This window comes from Taudactylus pleione, unplaced genomic scaffold, assembly GCF_031769625.1.
Source record: "Taudactylus pleione unplaced genomic scaffold, aTauple2 ptg000082l, whole genome shotgun sequence".
Classification (NCBI taxonomy): domain Eukaryota; kingdom Metazoa; phylum Chordata; class Amphibia; order Anura; family Myobatrachidae; genus Taudactylus; species Taudactylus pleione.
In genome coordinates this window covers 8,176,558-8,200,870 of record NW_028284484.1, presented here as the reverse complement: position 1 = coordinate 8,200,870, position 24,313 = coordinate 8,176,558, and the positions used below count along the sequence as shown (strand labels likewise).

Here is a 24,313-nt window from a genome sequence, read left to right as displayed (position 1 = left end):
TGCATGTGCTGGCCGTATTTTGCCACACCAAGGGCCACCATTCTGTGTACGTTTTATACTTAATGTTGGTATATTTGAGTGAGCACTTTAGTAGTCATTTGCAGAAAACATTTCAAATACAATATTTTTGTTTTACACCTGGCGCTATTATATATAGTTTGCTTTTAATTTTAAGCAAAAAAAATGTCTCTTAATGCAGAGGATTTAGGGCCTGATTCAGCAGCGATCGCAGCTATGATTTCGCACGGAATGCAGCTGCGAAAATATGCTAATGCTTTCCAAAGCTCAGTCGGCATAAAGACGCCACTGCTGCTTTCTCATATCTGTCCAATGTCGCTCTTCTGCGTAAACATTGGTACCATCGACGCACATCGCCCACTCACGCAGCATTTACACCAGGTCGTAGACACTACAAGTATCTTTGCACGCAGTGGGCTCTCAAGCTGCGTATGCAGGCGTAGTGGCTAATTTATGCATGGCCAAGCAACGGCGTTCAAACGGACAGACGAGCCTGCGGTTTTCCGACCACTCCCCCCGTCACCACCACCAAACACTCACAGCCTGTCACTCACTCTGTGATGGATTCCTCTGTGTGTCCGTAATCTCAGTGTGGCTTTTATGTATGCGCAATGGCAAACAATCATTCAATCTGCATACATAGTTGCATTTGCTATTGCTGCTGAATAAGGCACTTAGTTCGTATTAATGTCCCATAGAAATTAAGTGGGAAAGTTGGCAAACTATTACCTTAACCACAACATTTTTAGGTCACGAAAACTATTGTTAGTGTAGACTGGTGTAGCAGGCAATGCTGTCTATACAGATGCTGGCCCTCCAAGAAAGATTTGGTTTGTAATGCCCACTCTACATCCGCACCTCAACATGGTGGAGTCCATTGTGTAGCGGATGAGTAGACTTTAATAGTCACTGTTCCATTTTACATAGTGTACCCATTGCAAGCAACCCATTTAGTGAGATGAGAATGCGCTCATGCATCAGTGCTGTCACTTATTCTTAGTAAGTTTATAGGTGATAGTGCTAATTTTAGACCATTATACGACCACATGCACTCAAAACCTATCTGATGTTCTTTATAGTGCGCTCCACAGACATTTTACACATTTTAGCATAACTACCCTTAAGTGTAATTTCTATTCTGATCAGTCTTTAACAATATGTCTGCAGCTGCCCTTCAGAGAGCGCAAAAAGCTTGGAAGGAACATTTGTATTAATGAGCTGTCTCTCACGCTAGCAATCTGCACCAATACTCTCCACACTGTGCAGTGACCTGGACCCTGGCTCTCTTCCTGGAATGATGCATAACGAGGCAGGCTGTTATAATGGCATGGGGTTCTACTGATAGACAAAGGAAAAATGGCTCCCTACTGCTTGTCTGAGACAATTTCTGTAGGAATTAAATAATTAGGACATTTTTAACCTTTGCTGTGTTGAGTATATTCTCAAATTAAACTGTATCATTTGTTTTCGTGCTGTGTTCACGACAAAGTATTTATAACCCTTTTAAGGGGAAATCATTTTGTAAATATTCTTCTAGAAAAATGTTAGTGTTTATAAAGTATTCTGCACAGTACACTATGATTTTCTCACTCATTCCTGTATGTAACATCGCAATTACTGTACATACGTTTGCAGCGTATATATATTTTTTTATTAATACCTGTTGTTGAGACAATAGGAGCTAGGGAGACACTGTGTAGATATTCATAGGATATATGCAAACTGTGGGTTTTGAGAGTGATTGGGTTTGAGAGTTATGTGGGCAATATAGTACTGGTGAAGTCTGAGGCTGATGTGAGAGATATTTGCCAGAGATGCTGAGGCTCAGGTCAGAGGTCATTCTAAGAGGGTGAAAGGGCAGAGTATCTTGTTATGAAGGTATTGGTGAGAGTGAGTAGCTTGGATACTGGAGGTTATAGGGATTTGCAGAGTAGTGCAGTGGATGTGGAGCACCGAGATTTGAGTTAACTGTGGCAGGAGGTTGCAATAGTCAGGGAGGAATTGAATGACAGAATGAGTAATACTGGGTACACATTGGGCAACTTATTGGCCGTTCAATTGAACGCCCAATATATCATGTGCATGTCGGCCAGTATGTACAGACAATATGTCTGAACGACGTTGTTCACAGACATATTGCGTCGACTTGCAGCACAGCCGATGGCAGATATACCTGCACATTGGGCTCAGGCGACCGCCCGTACACTTGCTGCACAGGCAGCCAGATGGCAGTGATGGTGGTCAGTGTGTATGAACAACCATCATCTGCAGCTACATCTTTCAGGTGTGTACCCAACTTAAGGGTTTTGGTGACATTCACAGTGAGAAAGGGGCATATTCTGGCGGCGTTACAATATATTTGGTATCATGATAGTCCAAGGGACTGGGTTTGTGAAGTGACAGTGGGAAAAGCAAAGACAATGAACTCTATTATAGACATTTTGAGCTTTTAAGTGGCATTAAGGCATCAAATTGGAAAATTGGAGATGGCGAAAAAGCAGGTGGAGATATGTGATCACCAAGAAGGAGAGAGGTCAGGGAGGTAGAGGTAAATTTGGGTGTTGCCTGCATACTGGTAGTGGAGACCAAAGGAGCATATTATTTCCCCAAGAATAGTGGCATAAAGGAAGAAAAGCAGTGAGCTGAAAATGGGGCCTTGGTGGCACCCCAGCAGATAGAGGAGTGGCGTCTATGCCAGAGGTAGACATGCTGAAGTAGTATTTACACAGTTAGGTTTCTATCCTGGTTCACCTTCTTTTTACAAAGATTAGTGGAGTGAAGGCTGTGCAGAAAGGAGGGAGGTTGACTGTCTGTATCCAAAGTTGCAGAGAAGTGAAACATTATTGGACTCAGCTGAAGTAGATTGTTGATCGCTTTAGTGAGGGCAGTCTTGGAGTATAAAGGTAGAATCCAGATGGCAAAGGGTCAAGAAGGCAATATCTGTGGAAAAAATAGGTTAGATGATTTTACATTAGCTACTTAAATGTTTGGAAGCAAAGGGGAGGAGTGAAATAATTTGGTAGGATCGAATAATTGTTTCTCGTGGATAAAGAAATGTATGAGAACAGAAGGGAATTTGCCAATAGAGAGTAGCAGGATGAAGAGGTGAGATAGGTGCAGACAAGCATTAGGGTGCAGAGAGCGGATTAATTGAGGGGGAAGGCTGGAGTGTGAAGAGGGGAAATAACTGATGTGGGTAAGTGAGTGGTAAGAGGAGGTTTCTTGATGGATTGTATTGATTTTATCTTATAAAGTAGGTGGTAATGTCCTGAACAGTTTAGGAAGACAAGAGGGTATTTGAAGTTTGTCAGAGAATAGTGTTGACAGAGGCAAAGTGGAAATGCGGTTGTTGAACTGTCACTAGTAGGTCGATATTGGGGAGTTAAATCACGTTTGCTTGGGGAAAAAGTAGGCAGCAAGATGGCAGAATACATGTACTGTATAGTGGAAGAAGTAAGTATTGTGTCGATAAGTACTCATGAGGGGAATTGACAGTTATAATCAATAGACAGATGTAAATGATTATATATTCTTTGTACGTACCGAGTAAAATATTGGCACTTTTAATTAAGCTTGTCCTTAATAATTAATTTATAGTAATGGATAGGTTTAGTTATTAAAACATGAATTACTTTACTGAACACTTACAGTTCTGCACAGTAAAACTATTATACAGCAATATGATGACTCCCATCAGCCTCAATCTGGATGATTTTTGTGACTTACAGTCAAGGTAAGGGGTCTATTAAAATGCATTTGTTATAAGGAATCAGTGGAAGTGTGGTGTCTGGTGAAATTAGGGAATGTAAATTGAGGGTGTGACTAATATTTCTTTTGCTTTTTTCTAGTCAATATTATCTCATCACCCCAAAAAACACGGAAGGATGGCTCAGAGGTAAGTGGTGGAAAATAGGGAACTAAAGGAAATGATCTAAGTTCATAAGACTTTATTTATGGTAGAAACCAGTCTGGTTGCGTTGCAGTGACCTCCTCTGCTCCAGCCTGGTTGCGTTGCAGTGGCCTCCTCTGCTCCAGCCTGGTTGCGTTGCAGTGGCCTCCTCTGCTCCAGCCCGGTTGCGTTGCAGTGGCCTCCTCTGCTCCAGCCCGGTTGCGTTGCAGTGGCCTCCTCTGCTCCAGCCTGGTTGCGTTGCAGTGGCCTCCTCTGCTCCAGCCTGGTTGCGTTGCAGTGGCCTCCTCTGCTCCAGCCTGGTTGCGTTGCAGTGGCCTCCTCTGCTCCAGCCTGGTTGCGTTGCAGTGGCCTCCTCTGCTCCAGCCTGGTTGCGTTGCAGTGGCCTCCTCTGCTCCAGCCTGGTTGCGTTGCAGTGGCCTCCTCTGCTCCAGCCTGGTTGCATTGCAGTGGCCTCCTCTGCTCCAGCCTGGTTGCGTTGCAGTGGCCTCCTCTGCTCCAGCCTGGTTGCGTTGCAGTGGCCTCCTCTGCTCCAGCCTGGTTGCATTGCAGTATTGGGTTTGCTTAGTTTATGCTTGCGCTCTGTTTACCAGTACCTCCTTTACTATTTGCAGGACATCACACCCATCATTGATGGAATAGATGGAATTAAAATCTCACAGGGACTGGGCCTTCAGGACTTTGATCTTATCAGAGTGATTGGAAGAGGAAGTTATGCTAAAGTCCTTCTAGTGCGGTTAAAAAAGAATGATCAGGCGTATGCCATGAAGGTGGTGAAGAAGGAACTTGTGCATGACGAAGAGGTTTGTACAAGCTGATGGGTGTATATTTGTGTGTTTGTTTATTTGTCCACTTCCACCCAACACAAGGGAATCATACTAGTGGTTCCTGAGCTCTGACGACAACCTGCTCCGTTGTGGTCCTCAGGATGTTGAATGTCACTGTATGGCTCAGCTAGGATTTAATGTGTTTGTGCTAGCCTAAGTGAGGTTATGCTTACTTTATTAAGCTGGAAACAGAAATAAGGGTGTAATGTGGTGAAGTATTTGACACTCTTATCAGTGACTAATCTGCTATATATAATTCATTCTGAATGAACTGTCTTTGGGATGCCAGAGTGTAACCTGTTGTGGCTGGATAATGGAACATACTACTTATCTCTTGCTTTACCATTATTGCATATATTCCAGTATCCATCTCTTTACATTTGTTTCTCAAGGCTGACATTTGTCCTTCTATATAAGGTATTTCCAACTGTGCAGATGTTACGTTAATGAGGCATTAGAAATGCCTGCAGCTCTCTCTGTTTCTGTGTAGACCGGTTGTTTTAAAATAACTCTGGTTAAGGAGTACAGTACATTAAGTATATGCTGACAAGTGTTGGCTGGATATTAATGTCCATCACCGAGCCACAATACTCTTCCAAAATACATAATTTCAGGTGTTGGCTAATTATGATACAGTAACCTACCAGTGGTCTTTGTACAGATGCTTTGTGTAAAAAAGCATGTTCCACCTTTCACAAATCTTATGATGTTGTCCATGCCCTAACAGAACTTTATACATCTGTTGTGATTATGTTCAGCAGAAGCTATTGGTTTGATCAGCATTGTCTCATCATAGTTTTATGGCGTTATTTACCAAGGAACATGCACATCTTAAGTATAAGACTTCTTATATGTAGATTATTTTCTCAAATTTATTTTTATGGGCACATCATTTTGTTTAATGTGTACAAAAAAGGATGTTTCTGCATATTTGCATAAGATGGTACACCATGGGAAAATGTTATATGATTAAATTAATTGTCATGAAAGGAAATTATTACCTGGCTGTACTAAGAAATAAAATTCCAGGATACATTTCTCCGAGGTTAGCCTGGTTTCAATTGTGGTGTTGCCATAAACTGGTGCACCAGTAAATCCAATGTTACCCATAACAACCATGTTTGTTTCAAGATCTGATACATTTATAGGAAGCCTTAGGTTCCTACTGAATGTCTCTGACACTACAATCAAAATTAATATCAGCCATAGTTGTCATTGAGCAAACAATACTGTAACATTTTAATAGCCAAGCTATCGGCATATGAATCTATTAAGAGCACAGAGACAGAACGTTATGGGATACAATTTAATATTCCAAAATAACCACAATGCTTAAGGTATAGAAATTAAAATGGCAAAATGAGACACAATAGAAAGGAGAGAGATCTACACAATTCCCAATTTGTTCATGTAGTTCACAGAAACAAGAATAATTTTCCTAACACTGATTGACCTCCAGAAATTGTGAATATGCTAAAGACCTCCTTTAGGACAGGGGTTCTCAGCTCCAGTCCTCAAGTGCCACAAGCAGGTCATATTTTGTGCATGTCTTTATTCATGCACAGGTGAGATAATCTATTTTGCCTGGTCAGTAATTATCCCATCTGCTTCCACAGATGGACATAAATCCTCAAAACATAACCTTTTGGTTGTACTGAGGGCTGAAAACCACTGCTTTAAGGCTTCTACTCAAACCACTTCAGAAACAGTGGCGGCTCTAGAGGTGAGACTGCAGTGCAGTCCAAATTCAAATAGGGGAGCCACATCAACTGTCCTTTCAAACGTTGACAAACATTGCCAGCCGGGACTCACTGGCAGTTAGTGTGGTTCCCCTATTTGAATTTTGGTCTGTGCTGCAGCCCCACCTCTGTAACCGCCACTGGTCAGAAATAATTAAAACCTCCATGTCTTTTCTCCCAAACATGTTAGACACGTAATAGTCCTTTCAATCAACAGAGCATACAATTACCAATATATGCATATCATACATAAGTATGTGATATCAATTATGCTGGACCATACTGTATTACTATAGCCTGTCTAAGGAGTTGGCATTTAAATTTGACATACAGTATATCACATGTCTAAGTGAATGGAATAGAATTCAATACAGATCTGCAGGCATGTAAGAATTATATTCTTCCTTGGATGCGTTTTATAATTTGGGGAATTTATGCAAGTTGCAGATTTCCCAACATGATTACACAGTGAGAATGTTTGGTACATGGCTCATACAGATGTATCTGCCTATTAGATCTCAGCTGAGAGCCACAGATTACATTACCACACACACAGCCTGATGACACTTCCTTGCTAGGTGACCAGACCGACATCTTCAAGTAGAACAGTCTACAATTTATTACATATCCGTGGCAGGGAATTAATGTATTGTTCATATGCATTTTGAATGTTGTATTCACTAGCACACTCACCCAGTCACGTGGGGTCCCCTGGGCCTCAGCATAGCATGCTGTGGCCCTTTCCAGGTTCGGTAGCCATAGTCTAGATGTTAGAATATTTATGCACAGTGTGCTATAAATATCACAACAGATGCAGTGTGGTAGCTGTGCTGTATGTACCATTGGTTTTGTAGACCAGTCATGTGAAAATAACTGACGAGCAGTCCTGACAGCAACGCAGACACTGGGAAGGGAGCTGTCAGTCTCCCATATGTGTAACTTGAATGTACAGGAATGAACACATCTAAATATTGCTGGTGTGTGACGGATTGACTTGCTGTACTTCGTAAATTATTTATTGTTGTCCGCTTCTTTCTAATTGCATTCTTGTTTTCAGGATATTGACTGGGTCCAAACTGAGAAGCATGTGTTCGAGCAAGCTTCAAATAACCCCTTTCTAGTTGGCTTGCATTCTTGCTTCCAGACGCCGAGCAGGTAAGCACGTTTATTATTAATCTGGTTAATATACTGTAAAGGCCCTTTCTATGACTGAGTCTTAATACACATGCAGAAGTGGGCAAAATTATGTTCCTTCTACTAAAGGGAGACTTATAGCATTCAGTGCTTTTAATTCTCAAAATGTCTTTAATATTCCTTATGGATGATGAAACTTACATACCAAGATTAATATAGAATTCAAACCATTTGGTTAATTAAAAAATGAACTTGACTGAACTTTCAATGTGTCCTCAAACCTCCCCTTGCTCGCTTCCCCGAATACCACTCCCACCCACCCCCACAAAATGGAGGGGGGGTGATAATACTTCATCTTAAGAGAACTGATTTACTAATGTCCTAACATTTCTAATAATGGCAATTCCTGCCTCTAATACATTGCTTGCCAGGTGCAGCCCTCTTCTGGCTCTCACATGGCTTCCCATGGGTTCCAGTGCAAATCCTCTCCTCCAGCCAAGCAATCAGTAGGGACCAATGTTTACACCCTCTTCTGCTGCATTATTACTCAGTGTATTTGCTTTTGTAAATGTGAATGCAAGAATGATCATTGATAGCTGTCTGACTCCAGTGGGGGGAAACTTCATGTAACAAGGCGAAAAAAGTGCTTGTATGGAAATAGGAAGCAATGGTTTTGAATGAGGCATTTCTCATTCCTAGCACTTACATTGTATTTAACTCTGTGAAGATGCAACAAAACTTTATATTGATAAAATTGCTGATTTTATTTTTCTTCTTCGGGGTCCATAGGGATCCACAGGGATACCATGGGGATATTATGGTTGGAGAGACCAGGCACCAAACAGTAAAAGCTTCAGCTCCCAGGATGCCTCAGGTACTCCTCCATATATACCCTGCCCCTAGCCATAGGACTTCAGTTGTTCTTTTGGTGCGGCAGGATCAAGACGCACCTTTGCAACAGGGGACTGGTCAGGCAGTCCTAAGCTTTTATTTTATGTTTTATTTTATTTTTATGGCACTACTAAGCGTCTGAATTAAGACACATGTACTGCGACTCCATCTACCTTCGCCGGGCCGCAACACCAGTAACTGGGCGCACGGAGATGTCGGGTAAGGCGATTCCTCGCTTACGGGGAGTCGCATGCGGCAGTCCTTGCTTCTGGTGTCAGAGACTCACCAGAAGCTGCTGCAGTCAGGGCCCGGGATTGTCGGCATACTCACTATACCACCGGGGCCTTATTGTCTGACGCCGGGGATCGTCAGCAGATGCTTCTGCCACAAGGCCAGCGTACCTGGCTGGTTAATGCAGCTTAGGGGAGGTAGGCGCTCCGACCCTAAACGCAGTCCCTACGAAGGGTTTAGCATATCTGGATTGCTCTGCCCACCCACCACATGTATGTGAGACGCTCACGGTCCACGCTCAGTGCTCTCTGTAGCTGTTGGTCTCAGGAGGGTTTGGGTCAGTCTCCCTGTATACCTCTCCCTTTGTTAAGGTATGTAGTGCTCTATATTCTACCATTCCTTTGGGTTTGTGTAGTTGATTTAGAATCGATTGTAATTACAGTATATTACATATGCATTGTATGTGACTGTTTGCTAGCTGCTGTATTGACACTGTCTTTTATTTCTGTCTGTCAATTATAACTATCACTGTTTTTTTTTCCTGTCCATTCTCTGGGGTGGAGGTTTTCCTCTGAGTACTTCACATTCATTAAGATTTTGTGAAGGCTGTCACATAACATTGTGATCATTGCCTTTATTGAACATGTCAAAGGATAAAGGGAAACAGGAGGGGGAGCCACCTGTGCTGGTTTCATGTAAATCATGTATGGCTTATGTGTTCCCTCAGGACATAAAGGATGGTTTGTGTGTTTGTCTGTTATAAAGAGCCACCTCACCAGTCCGGTTTACCGGTCTCTGGACAAGAGCCATCTTGGGTCTCTTCTTTGTCCCAGGTAATGAAGCCGGTTGTGGATCGTATGGCTGCTCCCACGATGCCTCCTTGGATGGCGTGTCCACAGAATGCTATGTTTGCACCTCCTATGCATCCTTCCTGGAAGGATTTTTATGGCCATTCTAGTCAGAGTATGTCACTATCTAATGTTGATAACAGACCGGTAGTTACTAAGGCGCCTAAGTGCAAGTTATCTTTTTATCAGTCTGCCCAACATATGGAATCAGATGATGCGCAGGGCTCCTCTCCAGGGTCTGGCCCGGGGGAGGAGGATCATCCGTCCACAGTGGATTTTCCTTCTTTGGTGAAGCCGGTTAAATCAGTCCTAGATAATTAGGATGATAAACCAGCTCATAGTAAGAAGGCTCCAATGTTTAATCACCACCGGAAGGTGGCTAAAACTGAGGGCCTGATTCATAGCCGCTCATAAGCGGCCACTCGTTCGCTCCGAGCAATGTTCGCACATCTGCGCATGCGTATGGGTCGTAATGCGCATGCGCCAACCAGTCATTGCGGTCGGAGATTGTGCGCTCGCAAAATAGCGAGTGCCTGCTAATTTGAGTGACAGGATGAGGCGTTTGTGGGTGGTAACAGAGGAAGGTGCTTGAAAACGGGGAGTGGAGATCCGAATGCAGGCGTGCCAAACGGTGAAAACGGGCGTTTTAAGGGTGTGCATAATTAACAAAGCAGCGTCATCGACCACGTCACTTGGTTGTCTCTTAGCCTGAACTGTTCGCATGATTGCGGTAGGAAAATCCAACCACAAGCATGTTCAGACGCCTTTCAATGTACTCGATTAATCTAATAAATAGTGGAGATAACGTATGATGCGAACGGCCAGGGGGCGTCTTTACAAAATAGCAAGCGCATGTTTCGTTCGCTCGCTCATAGAGGCGTCAACAGACCGCAAAAAGCGAGCACTCAATTTAAATAGCCGGCCCCTTTTTCTGAACGACCGTTCGCAAATAGCGTCCGGCTCTGAATCAGGCCCTGAGTTTCCTGTATCTGAACAGCTCACTGATCTTATGGATGAGTCATGGGGTAACCTGGACAAACGATTCTATGTGACTAAAAGAATAACATCGTTGTATCCTTTTCCAGCTTCTGTATGTACTAAGAGGGAGGTATTTCTTACCGTGGATGCTCATGTAACGCATTTAATCAGAAATGCTATATTGCCTATTCCATCGGCATCTTCTCTGAAGGATTCCACAGATTAGAAAAATCTAAGAAGCATGTATTAAGGCAATATTTTCTTCATCTGGAGCTGTTACTCATCCAGCTATGGTTGAAATCTGGGTAGCCAAAGCTGTTGAAGAATGGATGGGGGCATTGGAAGATTCTCTACCAGATGCTACTAGAGAACAGATGATGAATATCTCCCACATACGGGAAGCGGCTTCCTATCTGGGAGGAGCTGCAGTAGATGCTGGAATTTTAGCTTCTAAAGCATCAGCAGCTTCAATAGTGGCACGCAGGGCCCTTTGGTTAAGGTCCTGGAAGGCTGATACAGGATCAAAGAGGGCACTGGAAGTCTTACCTTTCTATGGAAAGGTACTTTTTGGAGCAGACTTTGATAAGATAATAGTTACTCTGGCGGCTTCAAAATCAGCAGTTCTGCCATACACGGCTATAAAGTCTAAGCAGGTTTCTTTTCGGTCCTTCCATCCTCAGGGATGAGGAAGGCAACAGTCTTCATCTAAATCAACTAGTTTTCGCAAAACAACAAGGCAATAAACTAAGAGGACTGGCCCGGCAAGACGTCCAGCTTCTAAACTGGACGACAAACCCTCGGCCTGATGGAGCGGGCCTCCTCCTGGGGGATCCCAGGGTGGATGGCCGACTTTTTCAGCTTGCAGATTATTGGCATCAAACAACAGATGCCTGGGTCCAGGAAGTGGTCTCTCAGGGGTATTTCCTCACTTTCAGGAGGCATCCTCCCCAGAAGTTTTTTTGCGGTCAAGGCCTTGCCCCTTGAGGAAGCCATTCACTACCTGCTGCAGGCGGGGGTAATAATCCAGGTTGCTGTGTCGCAACAGGGAAGGGGTTATTATTCCAATCTATTTCTAATTCAGAAACCGAATGGGGCCTATCATCCTATACTAAATCTAAAAACCCTCAACAGGTTCCCAAGTTTCGTATAGGAAACTCTCCGGACAATTATTTTGGCAATGGAGCTGGGGGGATTACGTGGTTTCCCTGGACATTCATGATGCATATCTGTATGTTCCTATTATACCAACCCATCAACAATTTTTAAGGTTTGCTGTCCTTCAGCAACATTACCAATCTCAGGCTCTACTATTTGGTCTATCTACGGCTCCCTGGGTATTTACCAAAATAATGGCAGTCATGACTGCATATCTCGGGCATCAGGGAGTCAGAATTCTGCCATATCTGGATGACCTTTTGATATTGGCATAGACTCTGGTTGTTTTACAAAACCATCTTCAACTGACCATAGCCTGTCACAAAGGCACGGCTGGATAATCAATTGGAAGAATTAATTGCTTTCTCCAACACAGCAGATGGTACATCTGGGACCATTTCTGGATTCTCGGGCACAAAAGGTGTTTTTGCCAGAGGACAAGATTGCAGGCCTATCATTGCGAATACGCAAGCTGCTAAACAAGCGAAGAATATCCATTCTGTTAGCGATGCAGGTCCTGGGATCAATGGTATTCACCTTCGACATAGTGGGATATGCTCAGTTCCATTCCAGGCCTCTGCAAAAATTGATTGTCTCCAGGTGGAATGGGCAGTATCATCTAATAAGGTCCCAGAGGGTCCTTCTCACTCCAGAGGTTCATCACTCCCTCCTGTGGTGGCTGAGAAAGGACCATCTAAACAGAGAGCGCCTTTTCTGGATTCCAAATTGGGCGCTTCTCACCATGGACGGCAGTCTTTGCGGATGGGGGGCTGTGATAGCTCATCATATCTTTCAGGGAAGATGCACAACTTCGGAAAGTCATCTGCCAATAAACATTATGGAACTGCGAGCAGCATACAAAGCACTTGTCATGGCACAGGATCTGCTACAGGGCACTCCGGTCCAGATTCAGTCTGACAATGCGACTACAGTGGCCTACCTCAATCATCAGGGAGGCACGAGAAGTTACGCAGCCATGAAAGAAGTGACAAAGGTTCTGAGTAGGGCATAACGTCATCTTCCAGCCATCTCGCCAATATTCTTACCGGGAGTACTCAATTGGGAAGCAGACTTACTAAGTTGCTAGGACATGCATGCCGGAGTGTGGTCTCTCCATCCAGGAGTGTTTCAGCTCCTGGTAAACAAATGGGGTTTACCAGAGATCTCATGGCGTTACGCCACAACCACAAGGTCCCCAGGAACGGGTCCAGGTCCAGAGACCCATCAGCAGCCTTCGTGGATGCACTGGCAGTAAGATGGGACTTCAAGCTGGCATATCTCTTTCCTCCAATTTCTCTCCTCCCAAGAGTTTTCAGAAAATTCAAGCAGGAAGGTGGAACAGTAATACTGGTGGCTCAGGCTTGGCCCAGACGTCATTGGTTCACCGAAATACAGAATCTGTTCGTAGACAGTCCGGATCCGCTTCTTCTATGGCAGGATCTGCTAACGCAGGGTCCCTGCCGACATCCGTATTTACCTCATCTGGCTTTGACACGGTGACTCTTGAATCTTCCATCCTAAGAGCAAAAGGTTTTTCCAGTTCTGTAATTCAAACAATGCTTAGGGCATGGAAACTTGCCTCTGCCCGCATCTATTACAGAGTTTGGCATTGATTTGGTCAATGTTGTTCCCATAGGACATATCCTAAGGTGGTCAAGATTTCCAGGGTACTGGCTTTTCTTCAGGCGGGGTTATATAGTGGTCTCCATCTGGCAACGATCTGGTTCCAGAAGAAGATTGCTTCATTACCAGATGTTAGAATTTTTTTCCAAGGAGTTCTCCAAGTTCAGCCTCCTTTTGTTCCACCGTAGCACCGTGGGATTTGTGTTTTGGTTATTAAATACAAGCTCCCCCATTTGGACAGCTAGAAGACTCTGTAGATTTGAAGTTTTTGACAGCGAAGACCCTTTTTCTTCTCGCTATCTCTTCTGCTCGCAGAGTCTCTGATTTGGCAGCGCTATCTTGTCGCTCCCCATTTTTTATTTTTCACCAGGATAAAGCTGTTCATACAAGAAAGGGTTACCTTAATAAGGTTGTGTCCTGTTTTCATGTGAACTGAGAAATTGTTCTTCCAGATTTTCAGTCTCCAGATCTTTCTGTACGTGAAGCCTCCCTGGATGTAGTTTGTGCTCTCCGTATCTATGTGGAGCATACAAACTCTGTTAGAAAATCAGATGCTCTTTTTGTATTATATGGTTTTCACAAACGAGGATGGCCAGCTAACAAGCAGACTATGGTGAGATGGCTACGCATGACTATCTCTCAGGTGTACACACAGGCTGATCTCTCTGTTCCAAGCATGGTGGCAGCACATTCTATTCAGTCTGTAGGGCCATAATGAGCATTTAGTCATGGTGCCTCTGCGGAACAATTGTGCAAGGCAGCCACGTGGCCTTCTGTCCACACTTTTCTTAGGTTCTATGCCTTTGATACTTTTGCCTCTCAGGATGCTTCCTTTGGGCGACGAGTTCTCCTTTCTGCTCAGGAGCGTCCCCCCACCCTAGGGGAACTGCTTTAGGACATCCTCATGGTATCCCTGTGCATCCCTATGGACCCCGAAGAAGAAAAACAGGGTTATTGTAGACTTACCTTGATTACTCCTTTTCTTTGAGGTCCACAGGGCACCCACCCTGACTCACCTGGCTGCATGGGTAATTTTTTTATTTCGGTCATAGACTCCCTCATCTTGTGTAAGAGTGTTTCTGGTGTACGATTGCTCTTCCTTCTCCTCTTTCCTTCTCCTGCCTTGAGGCTTGTTAATTAAACTGAAGTCCTATGGCTAGGGGTGGGGTATATTTGGAGGAGGACCCGAGGCATCCTGGGAGCTGAAGCTTTAACTGTTTGGTGCCTGGTCTCTCCAACCATAATATCCCCATGGTATCACTGTGGATCCTATGGACCTCGAAGAAGATGTAGGTAAGTCTTCCATAACTCTGATTTTTTCATGTGCTTACCATTTAGCAATGCAGAGGCTTGGCGATTTATGCATGTCACTTGTGCTGCTGGACAATGTCGGGCAGTCTTTTATGGACAGTGTGCTAATGGACACCACAGTTATAGCTCTGCTAACCTATTTCCAATTTCAGTTCATGAGTTTGGGAATTGCTTAATAATGGCTTGGTATTGTCAATACAGTAATAAAGTAAATCTTTACTTTGTGGATCGTAATGCTTTTAATAGAGCCACCTATTGATTGTGTGATCTCTTGTGGGTATGTAAGCCTTCAAAACGAATAATTTGAACTGAAAGATGGAAAAAACCTACATGCATATACAGGCTTTGCCATTTTATCCTAACAGAGCTTATATTCTGTTCATTGCGCTTTGCAGCTTCCCACATTGAGCTTTGCTTTCATTTAATTTCAGAGCATGGTAGATTGAAAACCTCTTTTTTCTGTAATCTATGTGCCTCCAAACCTTGTATTTGGGTGCAGTCAAATACATGTTTCATTGATCAACATTATATATGTAAATATTTTTGTACCTGTTATGGGGCTTGTTTTTACTAAACACACCTGTTCGGTATGTAGGGAGTAATAGGCCACATACATTTATGGCTGAGTGGGGCAATTCCCCCGTTATGCTGACGGCGGTGAAAGATCTCGATTCCCCGAAAATGGTTGGAATCAGCGGGATGCAGTTATGAGACTGGCGGCCGCAATGCCGGAATCAGCGGGATGTAGTTATGAGACCGGCAGCCGCAATGCCGGAATCAGCGGGATGTAGTTATGAGACTGGCAGCCGCAATGCCATCAGTCTCAATCCCGACAGGGGAAGCCCGACAAAGGATTTTTAACTTGCAGAATTTCCCCGATTTCCCGACTGATTGCGGATCATCAATGGCTGCCAATAGAAACACGGGAAATGCGCCTCAGATGTATGGGCCCCTTTAATTTAAAAGTACAGTATCCAATATACACTATGTACCCTTCTGGGAAATTACAGAAGATATTTTCAGTTCAATCTGTCAGGAAAGTTTGTGTACATAAAAAGAACAAGTGGCGAAATATAGAATGTACTAGATATGTATTTTGCATCTGATTTGTTGCCATGGCCAAGGTTTGATACATCTCCCCACAAGATATGAGAAGTTTTCATGAACACCTGAGTTTTACATTAGGTGGATTATTTTTGTATTTCCATCTATTGTAAAGCATGTTGCTGTTTCTAAGAGCTCAGTACTTAGGCACAATCTTCTGGATCATGATGTGGGCTTGTTAGAGCAGTGATGGGCAGCAGGTGGTCCCAGGGCCATGTGTGGCTCTCTATACAGCCCCAATTGCTATCTGCTTTGCTTGTTTAAAGCTTTTTAAATGCCTGCTGAGATGTTTTTCTTTACAGATAAGTGTCTAATTCATTGATTACATGTATTTATTTAATTTACTATTGAGATTAAAAGTAATGTCCTTTTAACAGCTAGAGGGCTGCCCAATGCGGCCCCCCATGTTTATCAGACTGCCTGTCACTGTGTTAGAGCATCTGGCAAATGTACGCGCACAGATGGGGGTGATAATGGCCCTTGTGCATTACATACAGTGACTAGCATAGTGTCATAGTAAACCTTTACATATACAGTACATTTTGGTTTGTTGTTAGGGCCCTTTGAAAGTCCTTACAGGAACTGACACCTTGTTATGTCAAATTTCAATGCATTAAAAACCATAGAAGTATAGCACAAGTAATGAAGTTGTGACAGACAGGTTCTGTAGCACATTTTTCCGCAGTAATCTCAGAATTGAACATGCCCTCTATTGTTTGTTGTTTGTTTAAATGTTTCATTTAAGAAAAAATACCTTATATGCTAGTAACAAGCTGTAGAGTTTTAAAGCTTCTGACTAGTTTTATTTTTGCCTTATTTTAGTTGATCACGTTGCTAATGGCTTACCTTTCCCTGCATGTAGGTTGTTTTTGGTTATAGAGTACGTAAATGGAGGCGATCTCATGTTTCATATGCAACGACAAAGAAAACTTCCTGAGGAACACGCCAGGTACTGTAATGGAGCATAGGAAACGATAAGTGATTGTATGTATATTTGGATATGAAGAGTGCATGTGCTGATCTCCTAAATGTTCTCATGCAGAGCCCAAAAGTTCTGAAAAGAGGAACTTAGGCTTGGTTTGGCCGGATAGGTGGGACGGGGGGATTATTAGGATTTTTTCCTAGATACATATCAGCAGGTCTGTGAAATGTCCCGTAACCGGTAGCACTCAGTCACCACGTTTTTTCAGTCAAGTGCAGGTTAGACTTTGAGAACAAGGGACTGGTGATGGGTTGGGCACAATTACACCCAAATCGCAGTCATTAAACGTGTTCACTGAAATACACAATTGTGCAACTATTACCAGATAGGTGGAGGTTGGCACCAGTAGCATATGCCCCAAGATTACATTCAGCGTTTGTTTTTCTTGCAAAATATACTATTCATCTTTAGTAAAACTTAGAAAACCTCTCTAATAAAGTAGATACAACTCTCATCACTATATACACCAGCAGTGAGGAAAGCACTGCGGTGCTTCCACAACTAGCTAATCACAGCCCATTCGCTAGTGCTGAGGACTGACACAAATTAATTGCCCCTGCAAATATGGCTTGGACATGTATGTCACTATGCCACATACAGTCTTCCTGTACTCATTAGTCCACCCCTTCCCCCTTCCTGTCACAAGCGGGTATGTTAGATTCATGCATATCTTCATGGGTGATTCCTATTTTCTGGCTCTGCGCAGGGCAATTTGACTCATTTACACTGTGCAAACAGGCCTAGGTCTCTCACTCTGCCTCAGCCAACAAATGTCTGATTTGGTTGCTGTGGTCACTGCTTTTCATGTTGTGTATTTATCTTCATAATTAATAAAGGTTCTGCCAATTATTGTACATAGTTACCCTCCTATATATGTGTGTTTGCCCTTCTCAGGCTCTAATACATTCTCTCATGGAACACTCTCAGGCAAGTTTAGTTAAATGGGAACTGTACCTAGTGATAGGATAAGGCTACATTATGTAACCTAACCTCTTGACATTTTAAAATATGGGGTTTATTTTTAAATCAAGTGTATTTATTGAAAAGATTTTCTAAGTATACATGTACAATAAAGAAGCAAACATACAAATATGAAAAAGGAAGTCATGAACATGCAGGTAACAAGACAACAGCAAAAGACAAATATGATATAATTACAAGGGGGGCTGGCTATAAAATACAACCCTCCCTCATGATCATAAAGGGAATAGAGCAGTGAGGAGGCAGGTACATACACAGGAGAACAAAGACAGAATTCGGAACGGGAGGACTCCAAGTCAAGGGCATATCTCATAAAACACCAAAGAGACCAAACTCAATGGTTTTCGTACATCTTCGATATTTTGGGGTCTGCGCATGCACTTGACCCATTCTGTGCATATGCAGAACAGGTCCTGTGATCTCATTCTCAGATCCCCCAACCCACAGCATGACTGACATGCTGCTGTGTTTGGGGGGCAGAGCGGGGACGTGGCTGGCCAGCGTTTCCGGAAAATGAAGGTGCATTGGTGGATGCAGATTTCCTGGTGAGTACATCTCGCAGCCTGGCCAACGGAGCAACCATCGCGACCGATGGTGATCAGAGGCAGCATCTACGGATGCTGCCCTCTGATTGCAGATTCAGCAAGGAGGTGTCTATTTCCTATAGACACCTCTTGCTGCATCTGCATTTGAGTTGGACGGTATTGCACAGCTGCTTCCTTGTGGCTGTACAATACTGTCCATCTCTGAATCACACCCTGTATACATAAACCTGTCATGGGATACAGTAGAACCTCTGCTCCCTCTAGTGCCTGCTCACCCCACACTCACCTCTGCTCCCTCTAGTGCCTGCTCACCCCACACTCACCTCTGATCCCTCTAGTGCCTGCTCACCCCACACTCACCTCTGCTCCCTCTAGTTCTTGCTCACCCCACACTCACCTCCGCTCCCTCTAATCCTTGGTCACCTCTCACTCACCTCTACTCTCTCTCCAGTCCCTGCTCACCCCACACTCCTCTGCTCCCTCTAATTCTTGCTCACCCCACACTCTCCTCTGCTTCCTCTACTCCTTGGTCACCTCTCACTCACCTCTACTCTCTCTCCAGTCCCTGCTCACCCTATGCTCACCTCTATTCTGCTCCCTCCAGGCCCTGTTCACCACATACTCTCCTCCAGTCCCACTTGCCCTGCAGCATTCTGTTCTGCTACTTTCCTCCAGTCCCCCTCATCCAGCAGCATTGCACTTTTCTTCCACCCTCCATTTCCACTAAACCTGCAACACAGAACACAACAAACCTCTGCTTTGGTACCTCCTGCCCCTCAACCATTATGTATGCCTGCAAAGAGGTGTGCCTCGTTCCGGAGACTTTGTGGCTGGGTGACTAAAGACCGTAAACATTGGTTGGAGGCATCCGGGCACTGGTTGGTAGGTAGGCAGCAGTGCTGACTAAGGGGATTGGGATCACCTACATTGGGTATTCAGTGGCAGTGGGGGCTCTCAATTGGGAGGGGGGAATGCCGCTATTTGACTCACTCTCTTGTTACAGACACAGTTTTATAGGATCATATAGTAGATACTTTGCCTTTTTTAAATTCAGAATGCAATAAATGTTACCTCTTATAAAACAAAACAAAATCATCATCTGTTCACCAAATAATAATAATGTAAGATTCTGAAGACATGATAATAAATATTTGTGAGTCAGTCCCCACAACTTAATGTCACACTTTGTTGGTTTTTTTTTTTATTGTTCTAGTGTCCTGGGATTGGGTTGCTGATTTAGAAGTAGGATGATAGAGTGGTCCCCAGCCTGAGCTGAATTAAGTACTTACTAGTACAGTAAACTGTGAGAGAGGGCAGTCTGTAAATCTTAGGATCGCCTGGTAATCATAGTATGCTACAGATTATTTTCAGTGGATTTATTTTTTCTTCAAGGTTTTATGCTGCTGAAATCTGTATTGCTTTGAATTTTCTGCACGAACGGGGCATCATCTACAGAGACCTAAAGCTGGACAACGTCCTCCTCGATGCAGATGGCCACATCAAGCTTACTGATTATGGCATGTGTAAGGTAAGGGGAATATAATCATCATTATGCTATCTTTTTGCAGAATTGAGAGGTTTGTCTTAACCCAAGTCCCTGACTATTCAAGTAATTGCTTTGTTCTTAAATTTTAATAAAGCATAACCCAGTACTTGCAGACACTCATTTATGAACCGTTATTTCAAAATTAAGTTTTTGGTCTAATTTGAGCCGCTCCATGCCGCTGTTCTTCCTGGGGCTTTGTGGTTTATATTCATGACCCTATGAAAACTGGGATAAAAGTATTTTCTGGGTCTCTTATTGAGAAGCTGTGCCACACTACCTAGCGGTGTTCAGGAGTCACGGTTTCTTTTAAATGGTTACGCTTCAGCTTACCTCAGCACTTTGGACCCCAGAGTTTACGGGTCATCACCAGGGGAACGTGTTTGGGTTTAATTTACATGCAAAATCTAGCCAGAATTTGGTTCCAAAGTTGCCAACAAATTCCTGTCTAGATAGATATTTGTATAAACTTCTGGTGGGTGCTCTTTAATTTATACAAACATCAAAGCCGCTATTATATTGGGAATTTCCAAGTTTAAAGTAAAATAACAACAGGTTTCAACTGACAATATCCCCGGATTCTCTCCTTAATGCTGGTGGAAGAAGAGATTCCAGGGAAGGGAGCAGGACCCAAGGGGAAGGGTTATACTCCCAGGGACTCTTTCTTTTTTTTTTTAAACAAGAATTTTATTATTTTTATTAATAAGCAGTAGGAGGGTACAGGAGAAGGAAAAAAGGGGGGGGGAATCAGGGTAACAAAGTATTTTGTTAAATTGCAGGCGAGACCGTGATATTACAATAGATGTTCTTTGTTTTATAAACAGATAAAAATATAAAAAGTGATTTATGCAATTCGTAAAAATAAGAGGAGACATAAAAGGAAAATGGAAGATCTGGGAGTTAGTATGGGAGGGGGTGACAGCGGAAAGGAAGAGAAACTCCGGGGGTTGCATCTGCTATGTATTGGGCAATCTAGGATTGGTGTAAAGAGGGGAGCTCTAGACGCGTAGGCATCAGAATAGGCCAGTCGTTCCATACCCTATGAAAGTGAGGGTGTCGGTCAAGTGAGGGTGTCGGTCATTCTCTTAAGGACTGCTTCTTTTTTTCTTTTTACTACCTTGTTTAGAAATAACAATAAAATTAGTCTCCATCCTCCCCTCATTTAGGTTATTTGTCAACAGCAGGTGCAGGTCTCACACTTGTCATTAGTGTGTAATTGTTCACAATACCTATATGTACTCCATGCTTTATACAGAGCTACGGCCTGGGTTGTTGTGTATAAATAAGTAAATCAATCCATCTGTTGCAGGAGGGCCTAGGGCCAGGAGACACAACTAGCACTTTCTGTGGAACACCAAATTACATTGCTCCTGAAATCCTCAGAGGAGAAGAGTATGGTGAGTTTTCGCCAGAAGTGTGACCTGGAAGAAGTCTTCAGCAACCCAACTGACCTTTAGCTCCCTGCTGCACGAATGAGCACAATCAATATTAATTACTTCCTGGAGACATTGATCATCTGATTATTCTTGAACCGTGCAGTGTCCTTTACTTCAGACTTCTGTAACAATCCAGCCACACATTAGCCTAGAATACTTGAGCAGATGTCAGTAACAAATCAGTGTCCTTTTGCCATGAGGCAATGATTATTAGGAGAAAGAGGAAAAACTTGTCACTTTCAGGTGCATAAAAATGCAAGCTCTGATAACATAGTCACTATTCTAGTGAGTCCAGCCTGAGGTTATAGAAACTCCTAACCCGTGCACCCAAGGCGGGGATACACCAGTGCTGGTTTTGCTGCATCAGTGTAACTGGTTTTATAATGTATAATAATTATCATGTCCATAACTCTATCTCGCCCATCTTTGTACAGTGGGGAGAGACACAAGTGACTAAACCAGGGGCATTGCAGTGGTTGGTACAGTAGGCTTTGTTGTATTATTCCTTTCCGACACCCTTTTTTTAGTTTATTTTAATAGCCTACACTAGTCATACTTGCCTTTATAACCAGATTCCAGCAATGATCACTACCTCTGTCTGCCCTACAGTGCTCTACGTCCTAACTGTAAACTGATAATTACAGCCTATGATTTCCCAGGCCCTGGTTACCCTGGGCTCCCCTGCCACCTATAGCTCATTTATAATGTACTTTGAAACCTCATTATAGAATAACTCTTCTTTAATATGCTATCATAATACAGTATGTGATAAATGAGACATAGGTTTCAGGTGAGTATGGGGAAGCTGTAAGCCACGAACTCTTTCATAAGCAGTAAACCTAACCGCTTACAGCCAGGATTGCTCAGTACTGAGCCTGCAGTTGTAGCGGACAGTGCATAAGCAGTGTTGTAAGCCAAGTAACACTGACTTTGCCAGCGAGAATACAAATACTCTGAAAAGAAGATTGGGTAGCAAAAATGTTATTTATATGTGGAAGACTCCTTTAACCACTTACCTGGCACGGTCGCATCAGATGCGGCCACACCATGCTGCGCTTTCCCTTTGGGTGGCTGTTGGAAGATAATCTTCCAGCAGCCGCCAGTCTCAGAGGAACCTCCCGGCCCCTCTGCACCCTTGGCTCCTCCCCTAGTGTGTCCCGATCACTGTGGCCAGCAGTGATTGGGCAGCCCAACTGCATCCCCCACCCTAAAGCCGGGGTTTCCTGCAGCTGGGGTAACCATATAAAAGGAGCCAGAGGGCTCCGGTCTGTACCCGGCGGCTGCTCTTCTCTGCAGCCACCAGAGTAGTGTGAAGAAGGAGCCTTCTGCTCCTGTGTAATCCCGGCGGCTGTTCCCTGCAGCCTCCGGGGCAATGTCATAAAAGGAGCCGGAGGGCTCCTGTCTATACTCGTTGGCTGCTCTTCTCTGCAGCCGCCTGGGTAGTGTGAATAAGTAGCCTTCTGCTCCTGTGTAATCCTCGCGGCTGTTCCTTGCAGCAGCCGGGGTAATGTCATAAAGGAGCCGGTCTACTCCTGTCTGTACCCGGCGGCTGCTCTCCTCTGCAGCCGCCGAGGCAATGTGATAAAAGTGCCCCTGTGACCGCCCCCTATCCTACCACACCCAATTGTGACTCAGAAGGTGGGTCAGTCCCTATGCAGGGCCATCTCTTCCATTGCGCTTTTTGGGCAGTTGCCCAAGGGCCCAACGCTTGTAGGGGCCCTCCAACCCGCCCCCGCAGCCAGTTGGTAAATTTGTATTTTTATAAGCCGGCTGTCGGTGTACTGTATTCTGATCTAACCTCCCCCCCCCCGATGATGAGTCTCTATGCATGTGTGTGAGGTCTGATGGGCTTTCAGGAGGGTTTAATTTTATTGCCCATTTACATTTTTGTCCCGTGAACGGGTGGGTAGTGGCCCCAGTGCATTGCTTTGCCCAGGGCCCACACTGCTGTTAAGGCAACCCTGTCCCTATGTAGTCCTTTATTAATGCCTGGTCCTTTTCATTTGTCTGATCTGCACTTTTAAACGTGTTTATATATTACACAATCTTAACGGGCACAAGAGTTGTCACAAATCATAAACATAATTTTCACTTAGAAATGTGGCACCTAGGGTGCAGTTGTTTTCCAGATTTCTGACTAGTTTGAATCCCGTCAAGTTATTGTTAGCATGTAGGATAACCGTGTTGGCATGTAGGGGAACAGTGTTGGCTTGTAGGATAACAGTGTTGGCTTGTAGGATAACAGTGTTGGCATGTAGGAGAACCGTGTTAGCATGTAGGATAATAGTGTTAGCATGTAGGAGAACCGTGTTTGCCCTCTCACAATTGTTGTTAGCGGCTAAGCAAACGTATTGCGCTGATTTCTGCATTACAGGTTTCAGTGTGGACTGGTGGGCGCTTGGTGTCCTGATGTTTGAAATGATGGCTGGAAGATCTCCCTTTGATATCATTACTGACAATCCGGACATGAACACGGAAGACTACCTTTTCCAAGGTCTGTACCAACACTTCCTCAGTCCCCTCTGACCAGACTGATTTGTGGATGAAAGTATGGGTAGGGTATTTTTCACGGGTGTAGTATGCTATGTCAACAGTTATCATGTGGACATGGTCGAAATGTCGATATGCAGCATGTCGACATTCATGATGTCGACATTGTTAGACATGTCGACATTATAGAATGTCAACATAACATCCCTGGTGGCCCAGATGTCACTTACCTGGTCTCGCTGCCAGCAGCTACTTCCGGCTCCTGGTGTGACCAGCAGATTTGGCGCAGACGTCTGACGAGCAGTATTCAGGTGAGTACAGTCCTCCTAACCCTACACCTAGAGCCTAAAATTAACCCTAACCTCCACCTAGTGCCTAACACTCCATTGAGAATGTCAACATTCAATGGATGTCGACATGATGAACATAGTGTCAACATGTTGACATGGTAACTGTCGAAAATGTGACAGAATATCATTTTCTCACTGCCTGTTACTTATAGATGTTTGCCTGAGTTCATTTTAGATAGGGATGACAAATCAAATATAATTTACTTTCACCCTCCTCAAA

The 24,313-nt window shown here is 43.8% G+C and overlaps 1 protein-coding gene across 2 annotated transcripts in view; it reads left to right on the top strand.

Moving 5' to 3' along the window:
- PRKCZ (protein kinase C zeta) overlaps nucleotides 1–24,313 on the top strand; it is a 256,098-nt gene that overhangs the window by 198,085 nt on the left and 33,700 nt on the right. For both annotated transcript variants that reach the window (XM_088468202.1, XM_088468203.1), the window contains 7 exons: nucleotides 3,867–3,913; nucleotides 4,540–4,728; nucleotides 7,549–7,646; nucleotides 16,629–16,715; nucleotides 19,667–19,802; nucleotides 21,127–21,214; nucleotides 23,628–23,747. In XM_088468202.1, coding sequence (XP_088324328.1) covers nucleotides 3,867–3,913; nucleotides 4,540–4,728; nucleotides 7,549–7,646; nucleotides 16,629–16,715; nucleotides 19,667–19,802; nucleotides 21,127–21,214; nucleotides 23,628–23,747 — 765 coding nt within the window. The remainder of the gene's footprint in view (nucleotides 1–3,866; nucleotides 3,914–4,539; nucleotides 4,729–7,548; nucleotides 7,647–16,628; nucleotides 16,716–19,666; nucleotides 19,803–21,126; nucleotides 21,215–23,627; nucleotides 23,748–24,313) is intronic.